Below are 25534 nucleotides of genomic sequence, written 5' to 3' on the forward strand. Positions count from 1 at the left end.
TAAATAGGACAGGTAAGAGGGCAATGCAGTTTTGTTCACTTTCCAATTTCTTTTCTTCTTCCTTGCTTCTCTATCTCAACAAGGTTTTAAATTCTTGAGAGCAGGGACTATATTCTACTTCTACTTTTTACTCTCCAGGAGTCTGGCAGACTGGTAGGCACATTGTAGGTGTTTAGCAAGACAAATGCTATTTTTATTATATGTCACTTTGCCAGCCCAGCCCACATAATCTCTTCTGATTCTGCCCCATCTATATGGCAGGGCTGAGCTAATAGTGGGTTGATCTTTACTCTTATCTCTTCCACCCACAGATCAGAATTTAGCTCAAGAATTTCAGGGGTATCTTTTAAAATGAAGATGCTTCAAACTATCTGTAGGTCCTATTTAGATGAAGCCTTCTTCCCTCAGTGTTCCGTGGGTTCTTCTGATGCCCAGTTGCTTAATTTAGTAAAGAAACCTCCGTGTTGCTGGGTAGAGTTTTCCAGGTGTTTCACTGCACAGGATGCTTGGCCGAAGGAGTGCCTGGGGACTAATTTTAGCCCATGGTCTATTCCCCAAGCTGTGTACTCTGGTGCAGGGCTGCATTTGCCCTGAGCAAGTGGCCCTTATTCAAATTCACAAAAAGCCCTCAACAATGTTTTGAACGAGCCTGGGATGTTTTGACAGTTAGCCTGAGGGTTTCCTTTTCCTAATTTGCAAAAAGCCCTCATATGTCTCAGCTATAGCTGTTAGAAACCTGGGTAATTTGTTCCTAGAATCATGTAAGGAAAGCAACTCATTGATAGAGTGAATATTTCCATTTTTAACCAAGAGTTTAAGTCTCTAGAAATACATATTATTTCCGTGTTATGCAAGAAAGTGGGGTTCCTTTTAAGAACAAAAGCAATCAAAATTTTCATAATAGCAGCAACAGTAAGGGAGATTTTAGTAGTAGTAGTCATGGGAACCATGGTATATATTTGATCTCTCTGTACATCTTTGCAAAATTTAGGTTTACTCCATTTACTTCTAAAAATCTATCTTGTTATGGGAACAACATTTTGTGTGTGTTTTTATGTTTGTTTTTTTTGGTCTATTCTTTGCTCCCACTCCCATCTTCTACCCTGGTATTATTGTGCCTTGAACAGAAAATGCCTAATACAGTATGAATCTCCAACAGAGCTGCTCAGTGAATGCTGTCTCAGTCAATGGACACAGAACCCCCTCACTGCTCAGGTGTGTCACATGGGCTGGTATCTAAGCATCCGTATTTATGAGTGAGGCTGGAGCTACTTTCAAGTTTTATAACCTTACACAAATGTTTGCAATATCCTCCTACCATCACTTGCTTCATCCTTCAAGTGGTCTCGTTGCTACATGAAAACAAATGAGGAGAAATAAATAGTTGTACTTTACATTTTCATGATGGCTAGCTGAAGTTTGAAGGGAAAAGGTGTTGCTATTTAATAGAACTGAATTCACTCCTGTGCACCTTCTCTGTCCTAATGAAGTGTGAAAGTGCACATTTACATAATGCTTATGTCATGCACTGGCATTCATAAAAACAGTAGGCTTTCAAAGTGTCAAGGCTGTGATCAGGAGCAACAAGAACATTTTAAGTTGTGCAGTGAGACGATTTTAAAAATAAAATGAATTGCAACGTAAAAAGAGAAATTTGTGTGAATGAGAGCATGATTATGAAAATCATTTGCAAACTGTAAAGTACTGTGCAAATAGAAATATTATTATTCACAAGCTTAAAGGACATGTAAGGATGGTAATCAAGGGCATATAATTTGCTCATTACCGTACTGACGATTTATAGGCAATTGGTGTCATGACAGTTCAGTTAGACAGAGAAGACCTGAAGAATTAAAAAGACCAGCAATATTGGGGTTGAGATAAAGGCCTTCTAAGGTCAGCGTGAAGGTTAGAAGACTGAGAGTTTGACCGAATTTAAGATCACAGAGTCATTCTGAATACTCTCATCCTCCATTCTCCCCGTGCCTACTCCCCCCAAAAGCAGAGTGAATATATTAAAAAGTAGCAAATCATCATCTTAGAATTCTAGACTTTTAGGCTAGAAGAAGTCTTAAAGATGATCTAAGTGTGCAATATTCCCCAGAGTCATTTCTAACAGATTAGCTTCACAAATTTTCATGTGAAAAGAGGGATTCTGTGATCCAGAGTGTGGAAAACCTGCACACTATACTCCCACTACTGGATTACCCATAGGAAACTAAATGTGCGGTTAGGGCACCAACAAGGAAAGGTATCAATAGAAAAAACATTGTTTCTGAAAAAATGTAATCTTTTAAATTAGTATCAAAATAATCATCATGCTGACAATAAACATTTTGTTATAGTTCTTTGTTAATTTTTTGTTTGTTTGTTTAGCATTCCAAAGGAGGAGGGCAGCACACACTCAAATCTTTCAGGAAGTAAGTATCTATCTATCTGGCCCTCTAGGAGGTCACGGCCACTAGCATATTAACGGCTTTGAAGAGAGCTGCAATTAAGCAAGCATTTCACTTAGCTTAAAGCAGTGTTTCTTAAAACCACTTTTGACCACCCTCCCCACCCCAACTCCAGGGCAGGGTGGTAAATCCTAGCTCAGCACTGGAGACCTAATTTATACTTTCTGGAGAACACTGATCTAATCTCTCACTTTAAAGATGTGAGGGAGGCTCCTTGAGGGACAAGTAAGTGGCAAAGATGGAATTTGAACCAAGGACTTCTGATTTTGCTTATTAGAATGTAACTTTGCTTGAAGACTCATGCTTTTAAAGTCCTAGTTATTTTTAAGATTTCCTAAATAGCACAAAGAAAAACTGAGAATAACCTGAGCAGGAACAGGAATTTCCAAAGAACTTCCAAAATAAAACACAGGTATCATTTCCCCCATTTGGGCTAAGAGTAATCAGAGTCTCTTGCATTAATAGCCTCTTTTAACAATAGGAGGAAAAAAAAGCATGAATACAAAATGGGAAGTAATGTTTTTTTAGCTTGGAAAGTGTAATTTGGAATATTAAAATTATGCTGACCCATGATTCCAAATGTAACCTTTCTGTTCATATGCACATTTTAAATATTTCTCTAACTTTTGTCCTATAACCTTCTGTTGTGTTGTCTGTAATTTACTGATTTATTTATTTTTTATTGGAGTATAGTTGATTTATATTGTTGTGTTAGTTTCAGGTGTAAAGTGAATCAGTTATACGTATACATATACCCACTTTTTTTTAGATTCTTTTCCCATATAGGCCATTACAGAGTAGAGAGTAGAGTTCCCTGTGCTACACAGTAGGTCCTTATTAGTTATCTATTTTATATATAGTAGTGTGTATGCGCCAATCGTGTTCTCCCAATTTATCTCCTCCCTCTTTCCCCCCTGGTAACCATAAGTTTATTTTCTACATCTGTGACTTCATTCCTGTTTTGTAAATAAGTTCATTTGTACCATTTTTTTAGATTCCACACATAAGCGATATCATGATAGCTGTCTTTCTCAGTCTGACTTACTTCACTCAGTATGACAATCTCTAGGTCCATCCATGTTGCTGCAAATGGAATTATTTTGTTCTTTTTTATGGCTGAGTGATATTTCATTGTATTTATATATACCACTTCTTTATCCACTCCTCTGTTGATGGACATTTAGGTTGCTTTGATGTCTTGGCTATTGTAAGTAGTGCAGCGATGAACATTGGGGTGCATGTATCTTTTTGAATTATGGTTTTCACAAGATATGTGCCCAAGAGTGGGACTGCTGGATAATATGGCAACTCTACTTTTAGTTTTTTGAGGAACCTCCATACTATTTTCCATAGTGGCTGTACCAATTTACATTCCCACCAACAGTGTAGGAGGGTTCCCTTTTCTTCATACCATCTCTAGCATTTATTGTTTGTAGATTTTTTGATGTTGGCCATTCTGACTGGTGGGAGGTGATACCTCACTGCAGTTTTGATTTGCATTTGTCTGATCATTAGTGATGTTGAGCATCTTTTCATGTGTGTTTTGGTCATGTGTATGTCTTTTCTGGAGAAATGTCTATTTAGATCTTCTGCCCATTTTTTGATTGGGTTGTTTGTTTTTTTGATATTAAGCTGTATGAGTTATTTGTATATTTTGGAGATTAATCCCTTGTCAGTTGCTTCATTTGCAAATATTTTCTCCCATTCTGTGGGCTGTCTTTTCATTTTGTTTATGGTTTCCTTTGCTGTGCAAAAGCTGTTAAGTTTAATTAGGTTCCATTTGTTTATCTTTGTTTTTATTTTCATTACCCTAGGAGGTGGATCAAAAAAGATATTGCTGCAAATTATGTCAGAGAGTGTTCTTCCTATGTTTTCCTCTAAGAGTTTTATACCATCCAGCTTTACATTTAGGTCTTTAATACATTTTTTGTGTGTGTATGGTGTCAGAGAGTGTTCTAATTTCATTCTCTTACATGTTGCTGTCCAGTTTTCCCAGCACCAGTTACTGAAGAGACTGTCTTTTCTCCACGGTATATTCTTGCATCCTTTGTCATAGATTAGTTGACCATAGGTATGTGGGTTTATCTCTGCCCTCTTTATCCTGTTCTATTGATCTGTATTTCTGTTTTTGTGTTAGTACCATACTGTTTTGATGACTGTAGCTTTGTAGTATAGTCTGAAGTCAGGGAGCCTGTTCCTCTGGCTCCATTTTTCTTTCTCAAGATTGCTTTGGCTATTCAGGGTCTTTTGTGTCTCATACAATCTTTAAGATTTTTTTGTTCTAATTCTGTGAAAAATGCCATTGGTAACTTGATAGGTATTGCATAGAATCTGTAGATTGCTTTGGGTAGTATAGTCATTTTGACAATATTGATTCTTCCAATCCAAAAATATGGTTTATCTTTCCATCTGTTTGTGTTATCTTAGATTTCTTTCATCAACATCTTATAGTTTTCTTTTTTATAAATTTATTTATTTATTTATGTATTTTTGGCTGCGTTGGGTCTTTGTTGCTGTGTGCAGGCTTTCTCTAGTTGCAGCGAGCAGGGGCTACTCTTTGTGGCAGTTCTTGGGCTTCTCATTGTGGTGGCTTCTCTTGTTGCAGAGCACGGGCTCTAGGTGCGCGGGCTTCAGTAGTTGTGGCACGTGGGCTCAGTAGTTGTGGCTCACAGGCTCTACAGCACAGGCTCAATAGTTGTGGCGCATGGGCGTAGTTGCTCCATGGCCTGTGGGATCTTCCCAGACCAGGGATTGAATCCGTGTCCCCTGCATTGGCAGGCAGATTCTTAACCACTGTGCCACCAGGGAAGTCCCAACATCTTATAGTTTTCTGAGAAGAGGTCTTTCGCCTTCTTTGATGGGTTTCTTCCTAGATATTTTATTTTTTTCATGTGATGGTAAGTGGAATTGTTTCCTTAATTTCTCTTTCTGATCTTTCATTGTTTGTTAGTGTATAGGAATGCAACAGATTTCTGTGCATTTATTTTGTATCAAGCAACTTTACCAAATTCATTGATGAGCTCTAGTAGTTTTCTGTTAACATGTTTAGGATTTTCTATGTATAGTATCATGTTATCTGCAAACAGTGACAGTTTTACTACTTCTTTTCCAATTTGGATTCCTTTTATTTCTTTTTCTTCTCTGATAGCCGGGGCTAGAACTTCCAAAACTATGTTGAATAAAAGTGGCGAGAGTGGACATTCTTGTCTTGTTCCTGATCTTACAGGAAATGCTTTCAGTTTTTCACCATTAAGCATGATGTTAGCTATGGGTTTGTCATATATGGCCTTTATTTTGTTGAGGTAGGGTCCTTCTAGGACCACTTTCTGGAGAGTTTTTAATCATAAATGTGTGTTGAACTTTGTTAAAAGCTTTTTCTCCATCTATTGAGATGATCATATGGTTTTTATTCTTCAATTTGTTAATGTGGTGTATCACATTGATTGATTTGCATATACTGAAGAATACTTGCATCCCTGGGATAAATCCCACTTGATCAGGGTGTATGATCCTTTTACTGTGTTGCTGGATTTCATCTGCTAGTATTTTGTTGCAGATTTTTGCATCTATGTTCATCAGTGCTATTGGCCTGTAATTTTCTTTTTTGTGGTATCCTTGTCTGATTTTGGTATCAGGGTGATTGTGGCCTTGTAAAATGAGTGTAGGAGTGTTCCTTGCTCTGAAATTTTTGGAAGAGTTTCAGAAGGATAGTTGTTACCGCTTCTCTAAATTTCTGATAGAATTTGCCTGTGAAGCTGTCTGGTCCTGGACTTTTGTTTGTTGGGAGTTCTTAAATCATAGTTTCAATTTCAGTGCTTGTGATTGGTCTGTTCATATTTTCTATTTCTTCCTGTTTCAGTCTTGGAAGGTTGTACCTTTCTAAGAATTTGTCCATTTCTTCTAGGTTGTCCATATTATTGGCATATAGTTGCTTGTAGTAGTCTCTTATGATCTCCACTGGTGGATGGAGCTGGATCTTGTCCCTCTGGTGGGCAGGGCCTTGTCTGGGGGTGTGTTTAGCTGGCTGCTGTGTGCTCAGGAAGACTTTAAATAGCCTTTCTGCTGATGGGTGGGGCTGTGTTCCTGGCCTTTTGGTTGTTCTGCCTGAGGTGTCCCAGAACTGGAACCTACGGGCTGTTGGGAGGGGCCAGGTCTTGGTGAGAAAACGGCAGCCTCCTGGAGGGCTCACGCCAATGAGTACTCACCAGAACTGCCATCACCAGTGTCTTGTACCCACAGTGAGCTACAGCCATCCCCTGCCTCTGCAGGAGACCCTCCAATACCTGCAGGTAGGTCTGCCCCAGGTTCTTATGAAGCCATTGCATTTTTTCCCTGGGTCCTAATGAACATGAGATGTTGTGTGTGGCTTCCTAGAGGAGAGTTTCTTTCTTTTCCCCCCAGTCCTGTGGAATTCCTGCAAACCCCATTGGCCTTCAAAGCCAGATGATTCTCTGGGGGCTCCTCTTCCCATTGTCAGACTCCCAGGGTGGTGAGCCTGACGTGGGGCTCTGAACTTTCACTCCTGTGGGAGAACTTCTGTGGTATAATTATTTTCCAGTTTGTGGCTTGCCCACCTGGCTGTATGGGATTCGATTTTGTCACGATTGCACCCCTCCTACCATCTCATTGTGGCTTCTTCTTTGTCTTCGGATGTAGGATAACTTTTCTGGTAGGTTCCAGCAGTTTTTTGTTGATGGTTGTTCAGCAGTTAGTTATGATTTTGGTGTTTTTGTAAGAAGTGAGCTCACGTCCTTCTATTTTGCCATCTTGTCTCCACCTCCTCTGTTTTTTGTTTTTTTAAATTTAGCTAAAAGCCTATGTGAATCCCATCAGATGATCATATGGTAGTCTCTGGCACTCTCTTCCAAGCAGATTGGAATTTTTTAAGTATGCTCAGTGAGTTGTTAGTTAATATATGAGAAGGGAACAGAGATTAGCTATGTGGGAACACAGTGAAAGACACTGGTAGGAGATGAGAGATACTGTGTGTCCAGAAGCGTCTGTCAAGGCTTTGTGAGTAGGTGAAACTGATTTTGGTTGTTTCAAAGCATAATGAGGAAATAAGTGATTCAAGACCGTCCTTGTTAACAGTTTAATGATGTCTGGATAAATGAAAGTGACACCTTTATTCATCCAATCAGCAATTATTGACTTGAGTGCCTACTATGAGAAAGGCAGTATTCCAGATGCTAAGGAAAGACCAATGAAAGAGGCAGATGCCTCCCCTACTCTCTTGGATTTTACTTCCCACAAGGAGTAGACATACAATCAATGGATCAATCAGCAATCAATCAAAAAGAAAAAGAATCTCAAAATAGAATATTTAAGTATATTCTGTGATTGATAGAAAGTGGCTGGATAAATACCTAAGATTTGGTATCAGGGAAGGTCTCTCATGTAGGTCTGGATGTGAAAGATAATTATAAGCTAATCTTGGAAAGACTTAGAGGAAAAGCATTCTAGGTAGAGGAAACAGGAAGCTCAAAAATCTGGAGGTGGGAACCTGAGGCTGGAGTCATCTAAGGTAAATCAAATCCCATCATTCCTTCTCTTCAAGCCCTCCAAAGGTTTTGCAGCTCCCCTAGAATAAAAGTGAGAATACTTAGTCTACACAAAGCTAAGAATCCAAGGACCAAAGGCTCTATAAAAGCTGGTCTGTTCTCCTACAACTTTCCCGCCTAGTTAACCACACTCCAGCCTCAGGTTCCCATATTAGACTGAAAATCCTTGAGGGCAGGGGTATGTGTCCTAGCATAGATCCTGGCATGATTCTGGGTACTGCAAGTGAAACTGGGTCTAGGTGTAAAGGTGGATGGGGACACTCTTGCTAGAATCTATCAGAGGCAGAGATGCTCCCTCTGGCTCAGGCAGAGACCCCCATCCCTGTCACATTATACAGTGACCATGAAAGGTGGGGACAACCCTGAGAAAGAAGAGAGCATCTCACCGTGGGCTTACAAGTGGAGGCAGCTGAAGCTGACTTAATTAGGCAGGGAGAAGAGGAGGTTCTGGACAGTTGCAAGGAAGGGGGTTTGTATCCTGACCATTTTCTAGAGATGGGACTACGTTTCCCTTATAGAGAAATCTACTTTACCACAGTCTTGTTTTGAGAATAAGCCACAAGCAGCATCCCTAAAGTTATAAGCTACAAGTTTCCCTACAGTCTTATTCTATCTTTCCTGTGTAGAGTGGAGAGTATCTCTAAAATACTTTAGCCAATTCATGCTATCTTGAATACTCCAAATTACACAAATGGGAGCTCATTTCCAGTTTCATTATGCTAATTAACATGGCACTGCTTTCATCAGGCAACTCATTTCTAACAATCATTATGCTAATTGAAATATGGATAGTTTAAAATACTTGTACAAACCTCTGGCCTTTCTCATTAAATGAGAGCTGACCTCCTGTGGGGTGTGAAATTCTGATTAGGGTCACTGAGTGCCCCTGAAAAGTAGTTTAACCCATCACACATACATTTAATATCATAATGTCTATTTATAGCTATACTAAAGGTATTTTAAATTAAATTACAGGGGGAGTCAAGATGGTGGAGGAGTAAGAGGACGTGAAGTTCAACTCTCCCCACAGATGCATTAAGAATACATCTACAAATGGAACAGTTCTCACACAGCACCTGCTGAACACTAGCAGAGGACTTCAGACAACTAAGAGGACCAGAAAGATCCCCACATAACAGAGTAGGATGAAAGAAAGAAGAAGGGAAAAGGAAGAGGAGAAGTGGGATGGGACCTGTGCCCCTTGGGGGGAGCTGAAGGAGAAGAGAATTTCCCACGTCCAGGGAAGCCCCCTTACTGGTGGGGAGATCAGCTGGGACAGAGGGGAGCTTTGGGGGCTCGAAAGAGAGTGCAGCAACTGGTCTGTGGCAGGCTGGACAGAGTGAGACCTACACAGATGGTCCATGCCACAGCCCTGCATGCCCAAGCCTGAGAGGTGTGTCCATTGGTGCATACAGGGGCAGGGTGCTGGAATGTTGGGTTTGGAGAGCAGACCTGTGGAAAGGACTGCTGTTGGCTGTGAGAAGACAGTCTGAGGGGATGGGAGTGAGGAGCTCCACAATGGAGAATGCTCGTGGAGCAAGCCCAGATCGCCACAGAAGCGAAGTGCCATTGTTGAGTGATGTGCAAAGGGCAGGCCACCTATGCAGCCTCTCTCCCCATGCACCAGCCCCTGCCCCCCCAGGCACTAGGAAGGGCTCCCGCTGGGGTAGGCTCTCACGCTCCTGGCTGCCGCCTACTCCACCCCATCCTGCCAGGGTAGGTTTGTGTGCTCCAGGGAAGCTTCAGGAGCAGATGCCTGTGGGTGGCCGACACACAGAGGTGGGGCTGAAACCATAGTTGAGCCCCAGGGGCCATGAGAGATGGGAGAAGAGCTGAAATCTCTCCTCACAGCTGCACAAACTGTGGATTTACACCCTGCGACTGGCTTTGTAAACTCAGAACCTGCAGAACATCTGATCCGACAATGAGTGCTCCCACAGCCAAGATGGGTCAAGCTTTAGCAGCTGTGGACTTTGTGGGCAGGTACATGCGGGGGTTGGGCAAGGCCAGAGTCTGAGATGCTTCCATAGTGCCCATAGCATGTCCAGATCCATGATTACTGCAATCTTGGGACCTGACTTCAGTGGATCTGTGCTGGTGGCTTGGTGAAAACAATGCCTGAGAGACACCAGGGCCAACTGCTGGCATACCTAAGGTTAAGGTGGAGCTGACAGCAGTGCCAATAACAGTGTAATCTGAGGGCTCCCACAACGGGTGAGAGGTGACAAAACAGAGCACACTCACAGGTGAACAGTTCCAGAGGAGGAATACTCAGTGGCTTCTCTCCCAGTGGGAATGCTCCAATCCTGCCTACCTCACACCACAGATCAGAAACACAGCTAAGAAACAGATCTGGGGCCTCTATTCCAACAACTAGGGAGCAGACCGCGATCCAAACAGGGCAGTGACAACCACAGAGCAAAGGGGAGTCCCCACTAAATATGCAGGGCAGGCTCTGGTCACCACAACACCAATCACATCTCCTATATCAAGGGGATAACTACCAGCATACACTGAGAAAGGAGGTGGCAGACATCTATAATAAATAAAAACAGCTCTTGCACCAAAAAATATTAAACCACTGCAGGCTACGCAGGGACATTCCCACATAAAAATAGCCCTCCAAGACAGTCTGAGCGTCTGGTGTCTGGAGGAAGAACCCCCAGAGCATTTAGCCTTGGCACCCAGTGGGGCTTGAGTGCAGGAGTTCTGCAAGGCTGGGGGAAATAGAAATTCCACTCCTGGAAGGCATACAAGATCCCACATGCACTGGGACCCAGTACAAAGCAGTAGCTCCATTGGAACCTGGGATAGACCTACCTAGGGGTCTAGGAGGGTCTTCTGGGGAGGCCAGGTCAGCTGTAGCTCACTGTGGGAGCACCAGTAGCAGAGGTCCCAGGTAATACTGATCAGCGTGCGCTCTCTGGGAAGTCCCCATTATGCCACAAAGACCTGGCTTCACCCAATAGCCTGCAGGCTCCAGTGCTGTAAATCCTCAGGCCAAACAACCAACAACATAGGAACATAGCCCCACCCATCAGAAGACAGGCTGACTAAAGACATACTGAGCTCACAGCCACCTCAAAACACAGCCCTTGACACGGCTCTGCCCAGCAGAGGGACAAGTGCCAGCTCTACCCACCTGAGGGCAGGCAGCAGTCCCCTCCCACCAGGATGCCTACACAAACCCCTGGACCAACTTCACCCACCAGGGGGGCAGACACCAGAAGCAAGAGGAACTGTGATCCTGCAGCCTGTGGGAAGGAGACCACATACACAAACAAACAGTTAGACAAATGAGATGACAGAGAAATATGTTGCAAACAAAGGAACAAGAGAAGAACCCACAAGAACAACTGAATGAAGAGGAGATAGGCAATCTCCCTGAAAAAAGTATTCAGAGTAATGATAGTAAATGATCCAAAACCTCAGAAGAAGAATGGAGGTATAGGCCAAGAAGATACAAAAAATTTTCAACAGAGATGATAGAAGATTTAAAGAACAAAGAAAAAAACAGAGGTGAACAACATAATAACTGAAATGAAAAATACGCTAGAAGGAATCAATAGCAGAATAACTGAGGCAGAAGAACAGATAAGTGAACTGGAAGACCGAGTGGTGGAAATCAATGTCACAGAACAGAATAAAGAAAAAAAAAATGGGGACTTCCCTCATGGTGTAGTGGTTAAGACTCTGCCTGTCAATTCAGGGAACATGGGTTCGAGCCCTGGTCTGGGAAGATCCCACATGCCACAGAGCAACTAAGCCCATGCACCACAACTACTGAGCCTGTGCTCTAGAGCCTGTGAGCCACAACTACTGAGCCTGCATGCCTAGAGCCCATGCTCTGCAACAAGAGAAGGCACCACAATGAGAAGCCCATGCACTGCAATGAACAGTAGCCCCCACTCTCTGCAACTAGAGAAAGCCCGTGCAGAGCAACGAAGACCCAATGCAGCCAAAAATAAATAAATAAATAAATAAATTTATTTATTTAAAAAAAGAAAAAAGAATGAAAAGCAATGCTGAAAGTCTCAGAGAGAGACCTCTGGGACAATGTTAAATGCACCAACATTCACAGAAGAAGAAAAAGGGAAAGGGCCTGAGAAAATATTTGAAGATACTATAGCCGAAAACTTCCCCAACACAGGAAAGGAAACAGTCAACCAAGTCCAGGAAGTGCAGAGTCTGATACAGGATAAACCCAAGGTGGAACACACTGAGACACATAGTAATCAAACTAACAAAAATTAAATACAAAGAAAAAATTTTAAAAGCAACAAGGGAAAACAACAAATAACATAAAAGGGAATCCTCATAAGGCTATCAGCTGATTTTTCATCAGAAACTCTGCAGGCCAAAAGGGAGTGGCATTATATATTTACAATTATGAAAGGGAAATACCTACAACCATGAATATTCTACCCAGCAAGGCTCTTGTTCAGAATCAATGGAGAAATCCAAAGCATTACAGACAAGCAAAAGCTAAAAGAATTCAGTGCCACCAAACCAGCCTTACAACAAATGCTAAAGGAACTTCTCTACATGGGAGGAAAAAAAAGAGGTCACAGCTAGAAACAAGAAAATCACAAATGGGAAAGCTCACTGGTAAAGGCAAACATAAAGTAACAGTAGGAAATCAGCCACAAACAAATATGATATCAAAACCAGCAACTGTGAGAAGAGTATAAATGTAGGAAATGGGAATTGCATTTGAAATGAAAAGACCAGCAACTTAAAATAATCTTGTTTATATATAGACTCCTATATCAAAACCTCATGGGAGCTGCAAACCAAAAAACTACAATAGGTACACACACACAAAAGAAAAAGTACCCCAAACACAACACTAGAGTCATCAAATCACAAGAGAACAAAAGAGGAAGGGACGAAGACTGACAAAAACAGATCCAAAACTATTAGGACAATGGCAATAGGACTATAAATACTGATAATTACCTTAAATGTAAATGGATTAAATGCTCCAAACAAAAGACATAGACTGGCTGAATGAATACAGAAACCAGACACATATATATGCTGTCTACAGGAGGCCCACTTTGGACTAGGGACACATACAGACTGAAAGTGAGGGGATGGAAAAAGATATTCCATGCAAATGGAAATCAAAAGAAACCTGGAGTAGAAATACTCATATCAGAAAAAATAGACTTTAATACAAAGACTGTTACAAGAGACAAAGAAGGACACTACATAATGATCAAGGGATCAATCCAAGAAGAAGATATAACAATTATAAATATATATGCACCCAACATAGGAGCACCTCATGTATAAGGCAAATGCTAACAGCCATAAAAGGGGAAGTCAACAGTAACACAATAATAGTGGGGGATTTTAACACCCCACTTACACCAATGGACACATCATACAGACAGAAAATCAATAAGGAAACACAAGCCTTAAATGACACATTAGACCAGATGGACTAAATCGATATTTATAAGGCAGTCCATCCAAAAGAAGCAGAATACACTTTCTTCTCAACTCCACATAGAACATTCTCCAGGATAGATCACATCTTGGGCCACAGATCAAACCTCGGTAAATTTAAGAAAATTGAAATCATATCAGGCATCTTTTCCAACCACAACACTATGAGATTATAAATAAATTACAGTCAAAACTGTAAAAAAACACAAACATGTAGAGGCTAAACAATATGCTACTAAACAACCAATGGATCACTGAAGAAGTCAAAGAGGCAATCAAAAAATACCTAGAGACAAATGACAATGAAAACATGTTGATCCAAAAACTATGGGACAGAGCAAAAGCAGTTCTAAGAGGGATGTTTATAGCAATACAATCTTACCTCAAGAAACAAGAAATATCTCAAATAAACAACCTAACCTTACACCTAAAGCAACTAGAGTAAAAGAACAAATGAAACCCAAAGTTAGTAGAAGGAAAGAAATCATAAAGATCAGAGCAGAAATAAATGAAATAGAGACGAAGAAAACAATAGAAAAGATCAATGAAACTTAAAGTTAGTTCTTTGAAAAGATAAACAAAATTGAAAACCTTTTGCCAGACTCATTAAGAAAAAATAGAAGAGGGCTCAAATCAATAATATTAGAAATGAAAAGGGAGAAATTAAAGTGGACACCACAGAAATACAAAGGAGCATAAGAGACAACTATGAGCAACTATATGCCAATAAAATGAACGACCTAGAAGAAATGGACAAATTCTTAGAAAGGTAAAATCTCCCAAGATAGAATCAGGAAGAAATTGAAAATATGAACAGGTCAATTACAAGTACTGAAATTGAAACTGTGATTAAAAATCTTCCAACAAACAAAAGCCCAGGACGAGACAGCTTCACAAATGAATTCTATTAAACATATATAGAAGACTTAATGCCTATCCTTCTGAAACTATTCCAAAAATTACAGAGGAAGGAACACTCTCAAGTTCATTCTACAAGGCCACCATCACCCTGATACCAAAACCAAAAAACAATATCACAAAAAAAGAAAATTACAGGCCAATATCACTGATGAACATAGATGCAAAAATCCTCAACAAAATACTAGAAAACAGAATCCAACAACACATTAAATGGATCATACACCATGATCAAGTGGGATTTATCCTAGGGATGCAAGGATTCCTCAGTATATGCAAATCAATCAATGTGATACAGCACATTAACAAACTGGAGAGTAAAAACCATATGATCATCTCAGTAGATGCAGAAAAACTTTTGACAAAACTCAACACACACTTATGATAAAAACTCTCCAGAAAGTGGGGCTAGAGGGAACATACATCATCATAATAAATGCCATATATGACAAACCTACAGCTAACATCATACTCAGAGGAAATACTTTCAGCTTTTCACCATTAAGATCAGGAACAAGACAAGAATGTCCACTCTTGCCACTTTTTTTCAACATAGTTTTGCAAGTTCTAGCCACAGAAATCATAGAAGTAAAAGAAATAAAAGGAATCTAAATTAGAAAAGAAGTAGTAAAACTATCACTGTTTGCAGATGACATGATCCAATACATAGAAAATCCCAACGATGTTAACAGGAAACTTCTAGAGCTCATCAATGAATTTGGTAAAGTTGCAGGCTACAAAATTAATACACAGAAATCTGTTGCATTCCTATACATTAACAATAAAAGATCAGAAAGAGAAATTAAGGAAACAATTCCATTTACCACCACACCCTAAAGAATAAAATACCTAGGAATAAACTTAACTAAGGAGTCAAAAGACCTGTACTCAAACTATAAGATGCTGATGAAAGAAATCAAAGATGACACAAACAGATGGAAAGATATACCATGTTCTTGGACTGGAAGAATCAATATTGTCAAAATGACTATACTACCCAAGGCAATCTATAGATTCAGTGAAATCCTTATCAAGCTACCAATGGCATTTTTTACAGAAGTAGAACAAAAAAATCTTAAAATTTGTATGAGACACAAAAGACTTTGAATAGCCAAAGCAATCTTGAGAAAGAAAAATGAAGCTGGAGGAATCAGCCTCCCTGGCTTCAGACTATGCTATCAATACAAAGCTACAAGTCATCAAAACAGTATGGTACTGGCACAAAAAGAGAAATATAGAAACCCAGGCAGCTATGGTCAATCTACAACAAAGGAGGCAAGACTATACAATGGAGAAAAGACAGTCTCTTCAGTAACTGGTGCTGGGGAAACTGGACAGCTACATGTAAAAGAATAAAATAGAACATTCTTTAACACCATATACAAAAATAAATTCAAAATTGATTAAAGACCCAAATATAAGACTGTATACTATAAAACTCTTAGAGGAAAACATAGGAAGAACACTCTCTGACATAAATTGCATCAATATCTTTTTTGATCTGTCTCCTAGAGTAATGGAAATAAAAATAAATGTAAGCAAATGGGACCCAATTAAACTCAAAAGCTTTTGCACAGCAAAGGAAACCATAAACAAAATGAAAAGACAATCCACACAATGGGAGAAAATATTTGCAAATGATGCAACTGATAAGGGATTTATCTAGAAAATATAAAAACAGCTCATGCAACTCAATATAAAAAGAAAACCCAATCAAAAAATGTGCAGAAGACCTAAATACACGTTTCTCCAAAGAATAAAAGATGCTCAACATCACTAATTATTAGAGAAATGCAAATCAAAACTACAATGAGATATCACCTCACACCAGTCAGAATGGCCATCATCAGAAGTCTACTAACAATAAATGCTGGAGAGGGTGTGGAGAAAAAGGGAACCCTCCTACACTGTTGGTGGGAATGTAAATTGCTAAAGCCACTATGGAAAGCAATATGGAGGTTCCTTAAAAAACTAACAGTGATCCAGCAATCCCAGTCCTGAGCATATATCTGGAGATATATGGTTCGAAATGATACATGCACCCCAGTGTTCATTGCAGCACTATTTCCAATAGCCAAGACATGGAAGCAACCTAAATGTCCATAAACAGATGAATGATTTAAGAAGATGATGTACATATATACAACAGAATATTACTCAGCCATTAAAGAGAATGAAATAATACCAGTTGCAGCAACATGGATGGACCTAGAGAATATCATACTAAGTGAAGTAAGACAGAGAAAGACAAATATCATATCATATGGCTTATATGTGGAATCTAAAAAAATGATACAAATGAACTTAGTTACAAAACAGAAACAGACTCACAGACTTAGAAAACAAACCTATGGTTACCAAAGGGGAAAAGTGGGGGGGCAGGGCTAAATTGGGGGTTTGGGATTGACATATACACACTATTATATTTAAAATAGGAACAAACAAGGACCTACTGTATAGCACCAGCGAACTCTGCTCAATATTCTATAATAACCTAAATGGAAAAGAATTTGAAAAAAGAATAGATACATGTATATGTATAAGTGAATCATTTTGCTGTACACCTGAAACTAACACATTTTTAATCAACCACACTCCAATATAAAATAAAAATTAAAAAACTTACAAACAAAAACCAAAAATGCCTTATTCACTACAGATATTTCCTGAAAGTTATTGTGTAATAGTAATAATGATAGTAGTAGTAGTAGTAATGATAATAATAATAGTAATAATAATACCTTGTATTTGTAAGGTTAAGTCATGTTCTAGCATATTTAATTTGGAGGACTGACTTTAGAAGTTAAAGCACATACTGAAGACTGCATTACCATTATTAATCTTTCAACAACAAACAAATCTCTAAATGTGTATTGAGATGAAAGAAAACTGATGATCAAGAAATGGAACAGCACTCTGCAAACAGGAAGAGTCTTTTGGGAATTTTCTATTCACCAGGGCTTTGACTGTTACCTATAAAGTAAAATAGTTAGCATGACAAAACATCTGTATATACACTGAACTTCTGTTAATTCCTTTGGTTTCAATCAAAACCTTTCAAATTTTAATCTCCATAATTACTCAACACAAAGCTAACTGAACTTTGCTCTCTAAGTGATTTAAGGATTTTTCAGTAGTAATTCTTACTCCCTGATTTTTGCTTTGCCGCTTAATTCCTGAATAAGACCGTACTCCATGTTGTTTTATATTTAACAATACTCTTTTTCATAAACTGTTTTACTGGGTGAGTTTGAAGCACCCTTGCCAGGGGAGTGTTACTGTCTTCATTTAAGAATGAAGTCACTGAGACCAAAATGCAGGCACACTATCCAGTTTCAAGTGTGAATATTGGAGTTTTTCAAAAAATATGTGTGGTAGAATTTTTTTTGGTAACAATGTCTATGATGCCCCTCTCTGTATCCAAGCCTTTTGGTAGTGAATTCCTACATTAACTCTGGGCTTGGTCACATGACTTGCGTTTGACCTATGGGACAATAGCAAATGAGTCATAAACAGAATTGAAAAAATGCTGGTCATTTGGGCATCCTCTCTTGCTGTTCTCTGAATTCTGAGACTTCCATGGGAATAAGCCTGCTAGAGGGTCAGCAATACATGGCTCATTGGTGTCCACCACTCAACCATCAGACAACTAACACCCAGAAGCAGAACTGTGAAGATGCCCAGCAGCTATGCCCAGATGCTCAAGCAAGTCCAGTCAATATCAGAAGAACCATTCACCTGAGGTCAGCCCAAATTCTAACCCACAGAATAATGAACTAAATATATGTTTGTCACTGAGTTAGGGACGGTCTGTACTGCAGCAAAAGATAGCAGATGCCACATAAGAGAGTAATGTCCAGATGGCTGACCTGGAGGGAAAGAGTTTAGTATGGCTTGAACTTACTTAGACTGTTGGTAAGAATATGCAGATGCATGCTCGTTGGATGTGTCCACTGCTATCTGCTGCTGCTGACCACTTGTGTCCTGGGATGAAGGTGCCACTGTCTGGGGAGAGGTATCAGCAACAACACCCTACGGAGGCAATAAGAACACAAAAGTCTTATTGGCTTTAGCAAAAGGGCTTCTTGCAGATGGACTGTAGGGCATACCCATCTTCTACATGGCTTGAGTAGAGCTGCACTCAGCTATATAAAGCCACAGTAAGAACCCAAAGAAAAAACACAGAGCACATTTGGATGAGGGCTGAGGAATTTACCTCAATGTGTCACCAAGAAGCCTTGCCATCAGAAGACCCTGTAGCAGTCAAATGATGAGGAAAGCATTTTGCCCATAGTTAGAACTTTTAAATCATGGTTGCATAGAGCCACACTAAATAATGATTCCTTAATCAAAAAATTCATGCAGAATTCCTATAAAAACGTGTATATTTGAGTATTTTCCTGGGAATAAAGTAGTCTACCCTGTCTCTATGATCTGGCAAAACAATGGACTTTGACCTTCATAAAAATCTAACTCCAAGTTTGGAATTCTTTTAAAAGGACACTGTTAAGTAGGGTCTCCCTTAAGCAATTTGATTTGTTTTATTTATTTATTTTCATTTTCCTTGATGTGAACTGGAATTCATTTAGAAGTTTCAGAAAAAGAAAGAAACAAGCATCCTTAATTTTGATTCCCTCCTCCCCTTACCATTTGAATGGCTTTTGTTTCTCACAGATGCCAACAAGAATGGATTTCTTGAGTTGGTCATCATTCAGAATGTGTTTGGTTCCGAGAGAGGTTTGGTAGTTAGTAGTCCTAAGGAGGGAATCTATCTGAATACATTCTCCTGGTTTTACTTATATTATAGCCTTGGGCTTCTGCAGGGATATAGGTTTTTGGTCAACTCCCTATCCCTAACAAAAGCTCCCTGAAATTGTTCCTCAGAATCTGAAAATTCTCCCTTTATGAATTCAATCTTTTTTTTCCTAATATACTATTTGGTGTTATGCATTTTGATGAACCTCCCACCCACATTGATTTGTGTAGATACTGGTGAATTTTCAATGAGTGTTTTTACATAGAAAATGAATCAGTGCTTTCCTTTATAAGCACAAATTCAAGGCAATATATCAGGGTATACTTATATAATTCTTAGTGAAATATTTCTTTTTAAATCCCAGATTTAACTATAATTAGACTGTTCCCAATAAGCAACACTGTCAAATGTGTCTCCTTATTTTATAGTCCTCAAATACCTCAGATTCTGTAGATAAGCACACACATTTGGTCCAGAGATAGAGAAATGCGGATATGTGGCAGAGATTTATGCTTAAAGTCACCTACAATGTCTAGATTCATAATTTTCTTATGGCCTAGATGGGTTTTGATAGCTAAATATAGCAAAGAACATACATTTTAATCACATATTCTTGAAATTCTGAAAAGCCAATTAAAACCTCTTTAATACGGAAACATTCCTTGGGGACCTGGAACACAGGTCTGGAACACATAAAAGATTTAAAAATTGGATCTCCTTGGTTTCCTAAGTGACAGGACACTGTCCTCTTAAATGTCTGTGCTTCCCAAACCTTGGTACGAGCAAATATTTGTCACACACTAAAAACAAGCAAACAAACAAACATTTCAAAAGATCTAATTTGGTCTGTAAAGATCTCACCCAATCTCTGTGGCTCCAGAGGTTGGAAGAGTCATGGTGGTCTCCGACAATGAGTGGTACCAACATGAGTTGGTTGGCCAACTCATGCAATGGCAATGGCGTGAACTCCAGAGGAGTCCCAACTAATGGAAGAAATGCACTGTGACCATAATGGCAAATGCACATCAGGAGAAAGGGAAGGGGGGGGGCAAGAAACGATAACGGTTAGAACCAGAGAGAAGTATACACCTCTAAGTGTCTTACCACCATCCACATAGCCCTATGCCCTGCTCCTTTCCTATGTATCTTGCTGGCTCTGTCCAGTAAAATAATGCGTAGAGGAAATGGATTCAGCCCAATGGAAAGAGAGAAGGAAGGGACAAAACTTCCAGTAAGGAAAATATGACTTTATCTTTCACAGTATCCATAGCAATATGAGTGGTACAAGTTTTTCTCTCTTGTCTGTAGGATGCCACAGTTCTGTCAAGGTTCATTGGCGAGAGCAGCGGTTCTTCATCTTTGGTACACGTTAGAATCACCTAGCATCTTTTAAAAATCCTGGTGTCCAGTCCACACCCTAGACCCCATCAGACTCTCTGGCAATAGGACCTAGGCATCACTATTTTTTAAAGCTCTTGAAATAATTTTGATATGCAGAAAAGTTTGACAACCAGTTCTCTAATCCAGTCCCTCTCAACTTTTAATGTGCACCTTGATCCTTAAGGGATCTTGTTAAAATGCAGACTCTGAGTCAGTAGATCCGGGTGGGGTCTGAAAGTCTGCATTGCTAACAGGCTCTCAGGTGATGCTGATAATGCTGGTCTAGGGACCACTACTGGAGAAACAAGGCATCAGAGAACTAGCTCATTCAAATAGCTGCACATGTTTGCCTTCCTCTTTCTGAGTGTTTGTGGCTAACATTTGATAAGGTAGTTATTTGATCTCTGATCTTTTCTCTAAACATAAAAATGGCACTCCTCTCAGACCTGGATACCAAATTTTGCTTATGTCATATGCAAAGCAAAACATAGGTATGTTCAAGCAAAGTACATACTTTCACAGAGTGAGTTTGCAACTTCAAATTTTCAAGCAGCACAAAAATCACAAATACGGATTTTGGGGGTTATGGTGGACCCCAGTGCATGTGGCTGAGATTTATCTGCCCTAACCTTGTTCTGTAAGAAGAGACAGACTTACTTCAATGGAAACAGCTGTCGGAGGCACAGGCGTGTACTGGGGAATGTAGGTCCCTTGCATAGGAGCGGCGGCAGTCATATACTAGAGGGAATCAAAGAAAAATGCAGGTGAACTTGGGCGTGCAACCAGTGAGAAAAGTGATATCACATAAGACTGTTTTCGATGTGTGGCCCCCCACCAATGCATGATGAAACTTAAACTTTATTTTGACCAAAAATAATGCAGTTCCTATCAACATAGAATAGTCATCGCTTACTGATTCAGTACCAACAGCAGCGCACCTCCCCGATGTCAGTAAAAGTTCATTCACCCCATCCCCTCACTTTGTACTTTTGAATATTCTATATCAGCTCCCAAACATTTCACTTTCACATCTAAAACACAAATGCCAGGAGGGCAGGGATGACATCTGTTTTTTTCTCCATTTTATTGCTAGCACATAGTAGGCTCTCAACAGATTATTTGTTGAATGAATGAATCATTATATTGTGAATAATAATTTCCTTTCTAACTAAAGTAAAAGAGAGGAATAATGTACGAAATACTTATCTAGCAACAATCAGAATTGGTAAATGTTATCATTTTTGTCATTTGATCGCTTTTTTATATATAAAGGAAATAGAGTGTTCCAGATAATGTTGAAGTTGCTTTTCTTCCTTCCCCCCATTCCATGTTCATTTCACTGTATTTCCTTTTCCACTCCTTTAATTCTCCAAATTTTCTTCATCCAGATGAACAATACAACAGTCCAATCATTCTTCACTACATTGTAGTAGTCAGTAAAATATGTGTTGGAGATAAGATGTATTTTGGCAACGAAAAACGGAAGCCCCAGTAAAATTATATGCCCACCTCCATAAGCAAAAAGCATGACCCATATTCCTATTTCTAATACACATACCCCCTGAAAAGTCAAAGTCCTACTCTTTGAGAATGGAATCTTCTATGAAATCAACTGTATTTCTGAGTTTCTAAACTTGAACATCACAAAATTCCAGAACCAGAACCATCTAATGAAAACAAGGTTTCTCAATACACAAAGCTTTAGAGGAACACTTTTTATGGAAAACTACAAGCCCATGATTCTTTATTCTTCTAAATTTGCTGAGTTCATGTATTAAGGCCATGCATAAATGTACAAAACCTAAATTACAATGTTGTGCATTGATCGGTATTTTCAGTATCCAAGAGGCATGATAATTCTGAATCAAGGGAAATATCTGAATGGAGATTGATTCATCAGATGTTGTTGTTGTTGTTTACTATTCATAGAGAAATATAGCAATAAAGCAACTCTGGGATAAGTGCTTCTCCATCCTAAACTAAGCACTGTCTTACTACATCTATTTGCTAAAAACAGAGACAGCCTTAGTGAAACAACACTAAATCAAACAAACAAAACTGCTGCCTGTAATTCACGTGTTACTGCTGATAACAACTGTGTGCAATTCCTATGTGTACAAAAACAACCTTGTAATGTGTACCAAGGGCAGTTGTTTGCAGGGATTGGGGATATTACTAACTTAGCTTCATAGTTGAAAATTAGCAGAGGTTTCTGTGCCCCATCCTCTGTGTTCCCAGAGTGTTCATCACCCTTCTATTAAAATTGTCCAGACTCTCATCTCTCTAAAGGCATGGACCAAGTGTTACATGTCTCTGCATCTTCCAACACTCCACCCAATGCCTGGTACCTAGTAAATAATTATTCAATGGCTGAATAAAAGGACACAAGAAGAAAGCCTTCCATTTCCAATTACAAATCTTGTATGCTTCTTAGCTGTCAATAATTCTGAGTTCTCTATAGATATCAATTTCCCCACCCCTATAAAGTGTTTGTATAACCTTTAAACAAATACTTTAGCCCCCTCTGCTCGTCATTATTCTGTGTCCTTAAGCAGACAATGATTATTCAGGTATCCGACTGCTATCAATTTTTCAAATAAGTAAGTACAGAACTCTGCAGTCACATTTCAGCAAATATTATTTCATATCTAGTACCCATGGCAGGTGTCTGCTTTGCCAACAAAATTGCTCTAGAAAGTATGTTGGAGATAACCGTTTCTTGGCCATTTCAGATAGGTGGTTTGCTTATGTCATATAGGTTTTAAACACCCCTTAATTTAGTATTACCTACAATGTATTTTTTGAGAATGTTAGCTCAACTGAGAAAAAAAGCTTTCTGTGTTCCAGAGCAATGCTGCACAATGTATCCTCTTTGCTATAGAGATAGAATTTTAAAACTCTGAGAAGTCAGGTTTTACAGAAGCCTATTTAAAGGAGATTTTAAATCAGTGTTTCTAAAACGGTTTCTGTTTCTGGTAGCACCTACTGATTTTGCTTAAAACTAGTACTCTCAAGAATATACTTTGAAAAAGGTTTCTTTAATTGAATATCAAAAATCCTAGTAGATCTGTAGCAAGTGGGAATGTGTTTTCACCAACAGAGTTAATGCTCTGGTGGCTCACGTTCTCCCCTTTGGTCATGGCTTTTCAAGATGTATAATAAATACGCCAGTAAAAGGATGCTCCCTCACTGATCTGAGTATTTTCTATTCCTGAGTTAGTAATTCCAAACTTTGCAATTGTCATCAGTGAGCGTGCGTGTCCTCGACATAAGACAATGTCACTGGACATGGCTCGACCCACCCCTGCTCCACGGTCTGCATCGCTAAGGAGACCTTTCTGTGAACTAGATTTAGGGATGTGGGCTGGGGCCACACGTAGCACGGTTCACGACTTCTCATGAGAATCCACCTCAGTTTTAGACCTCCCTTGCCAAACTAGAGTTCTCAAGCAGTGTAGTTAATGAAAAGCATTTTGTGTCATTCCTGGCTAAGCTTCTTGAAATGACTCTGAGTTATTCAAAACCCCATCTGTGTTCTGTTCAGTAAAATCAGTAAATCTTCATACCCTCTGTGGCATTCAATGAAGTTGTGAAAGTGGCCCAAACTGAACTGCTTATAGCATAAATTCAGAGTTATCTCTTCAGAACAATACTGTGAGTTAGGCAGGATGGCTCACCCATTTTACAGACTGAGAAACTGAGATATACTGGAATAACTCCAGTTCTGTTGACACAAGATTCAGCCCACTTTTCAGTCTACTTCAGTACTCTTGAAATAAAATAACTAAGGTCCTAAGAGTTTTTATGATCATTACCATGCAAAATAATATCAATTTTTAAAAAAATAATAGACTTTAATAATTGGAGTTGCAATTAAGAAATATAGGATAATAATGCCTTGGCTTTAACATTTTATTGTCATTTCATTTCCATAGATTTTTAAATTTTCACTATATACTCAGAATACCTAATTTTCTTCTAGAAAGGCTACCCTTGTGCTTAACTTATTTTATAATTTAATTTTATGCTACTCTTCAGAACTAATAGAGATTTTATAGTATAAATGAGATCAGCTCAGTTCAATGCGTTGTGTATGTGTATTTTTTAATTTAAAAAAAAAAAAACGCCCTTCTGGCTGCTCTTCTTTTTTTCTTTTTTTGGTGTCACAGAAAATCTAATAGAGCTGGAGAACATTGTTTTAAAATTAGGGATAGGCTTATTTTAAACAAGTCAATGCTATGGAGTTTTATACCCCGTAAGGCTATTCTCTCTCGATAAACGTTTGCAATGAAACTTTTCTGTGGTAGACATATATTTTCTAGGGTAAAGCCTCAAGAAGTGACAGCCTTGTAAAATAAGGCACAAGAACTTACAGGAAATGGCTACAGCTATGTGTAAGATCAACTCTCAGCTTTAGGTAATTGGTGACAAATAACTCTGAACTTTCTTTAAGCATACAGTATGATTTCCTTAAGAGCAAAGATAAACTACAGTCAGACTTAATAATGCAGGCTGTACAAACATGGTTTAGATCTCAGTGCCTAAGATTGCTTTCTTTTCATTCAGCTAATAAATGACAAAAACCTAAAGAAGGACCTGTGATATCAAATAAATCTGCCCTTTGACTTGATGAATTTCTATGAATTACTTATTAAAACCAAAATAAGAATGGATGTCTATCCTTTAAGCTAATTTATTTTACTGGTTTTTCTCAAAAGCTAGAAAATGTCTTCCATAATTCTTTCATGAGTACACATTATTTTGCATTTTGGGGGGATATAACGGCTGATGGGACCCATATTACAATGAGATGATGTAGATAAAATGGATAAATCCGTATAATATTTCCCCGTTGGTGGCAGCTTAAAGTTTTGACATTCATGGATAAGTTTTCTTTTTTGGTAAACAGTTCAATGATTTTTACATATTCTGAAAGCACTGGATTTTCACATAGAAGTATGTAGGAGATGCAAATAGCCATTTTCAAACCCACAGAATAAATTCCAGAC

At 39.0% G+C, this 25534-nt stretch overlaps 1 protein-coding gene across 11 annotated transcripts in view; it reads right to left on the reverse strand.

The window, feature by feature from the left end:
* RBMS3 (RNA binding motif single stranded interacting protein 3) overlaps positions 1 to 25534 on the reverse strand; it is a gene marked incomplete at its 3' end in the record, with an annotated part of 720886 nt that overhangs the window by 7295 nt on the left and 688057 nt on the right. For 6 of the 11 annotated variants that reach the window (XM_082348665.1, XM_082348672.1, XM_082348668.1 and 3 more), the window contains 3 exons: positions 21183 to 21263; positions 18294 to 18421; positions 4175 to 8037 (listed from right to left, as the gene is read on the reverse strand). In XM_082348665.1, coding sequence (XP_082204791.1) covers positions 7986 to 8037; positions 18294 to 18421; positions 21183 to 21263 — 261 coding nt within the window. Of the gene's footprint in view, positions 1 to 4174; positions 8038 to 18289; positions 18422 to 21182; positions 21264 to 25534 lie in introns of those variants that run through there. The other 5 variants (XM_082348664.1, XM_082348669.1, XM_082348671.1 and 2 more) reach the window with 2 other exon arrangements.

This window comes from Balaenoptera borealis (genome assembly GCF_965194805.1).
Source record: "Balaenoptera borealis genome assembly, chromosome: 12".
Lineage (NCBI taxonomy): Eukaryota > Metazoa > Chordata > Mammalia > Artiodactyla > Balaenopteridae > Balaenoptera > Balaenoptera borealis.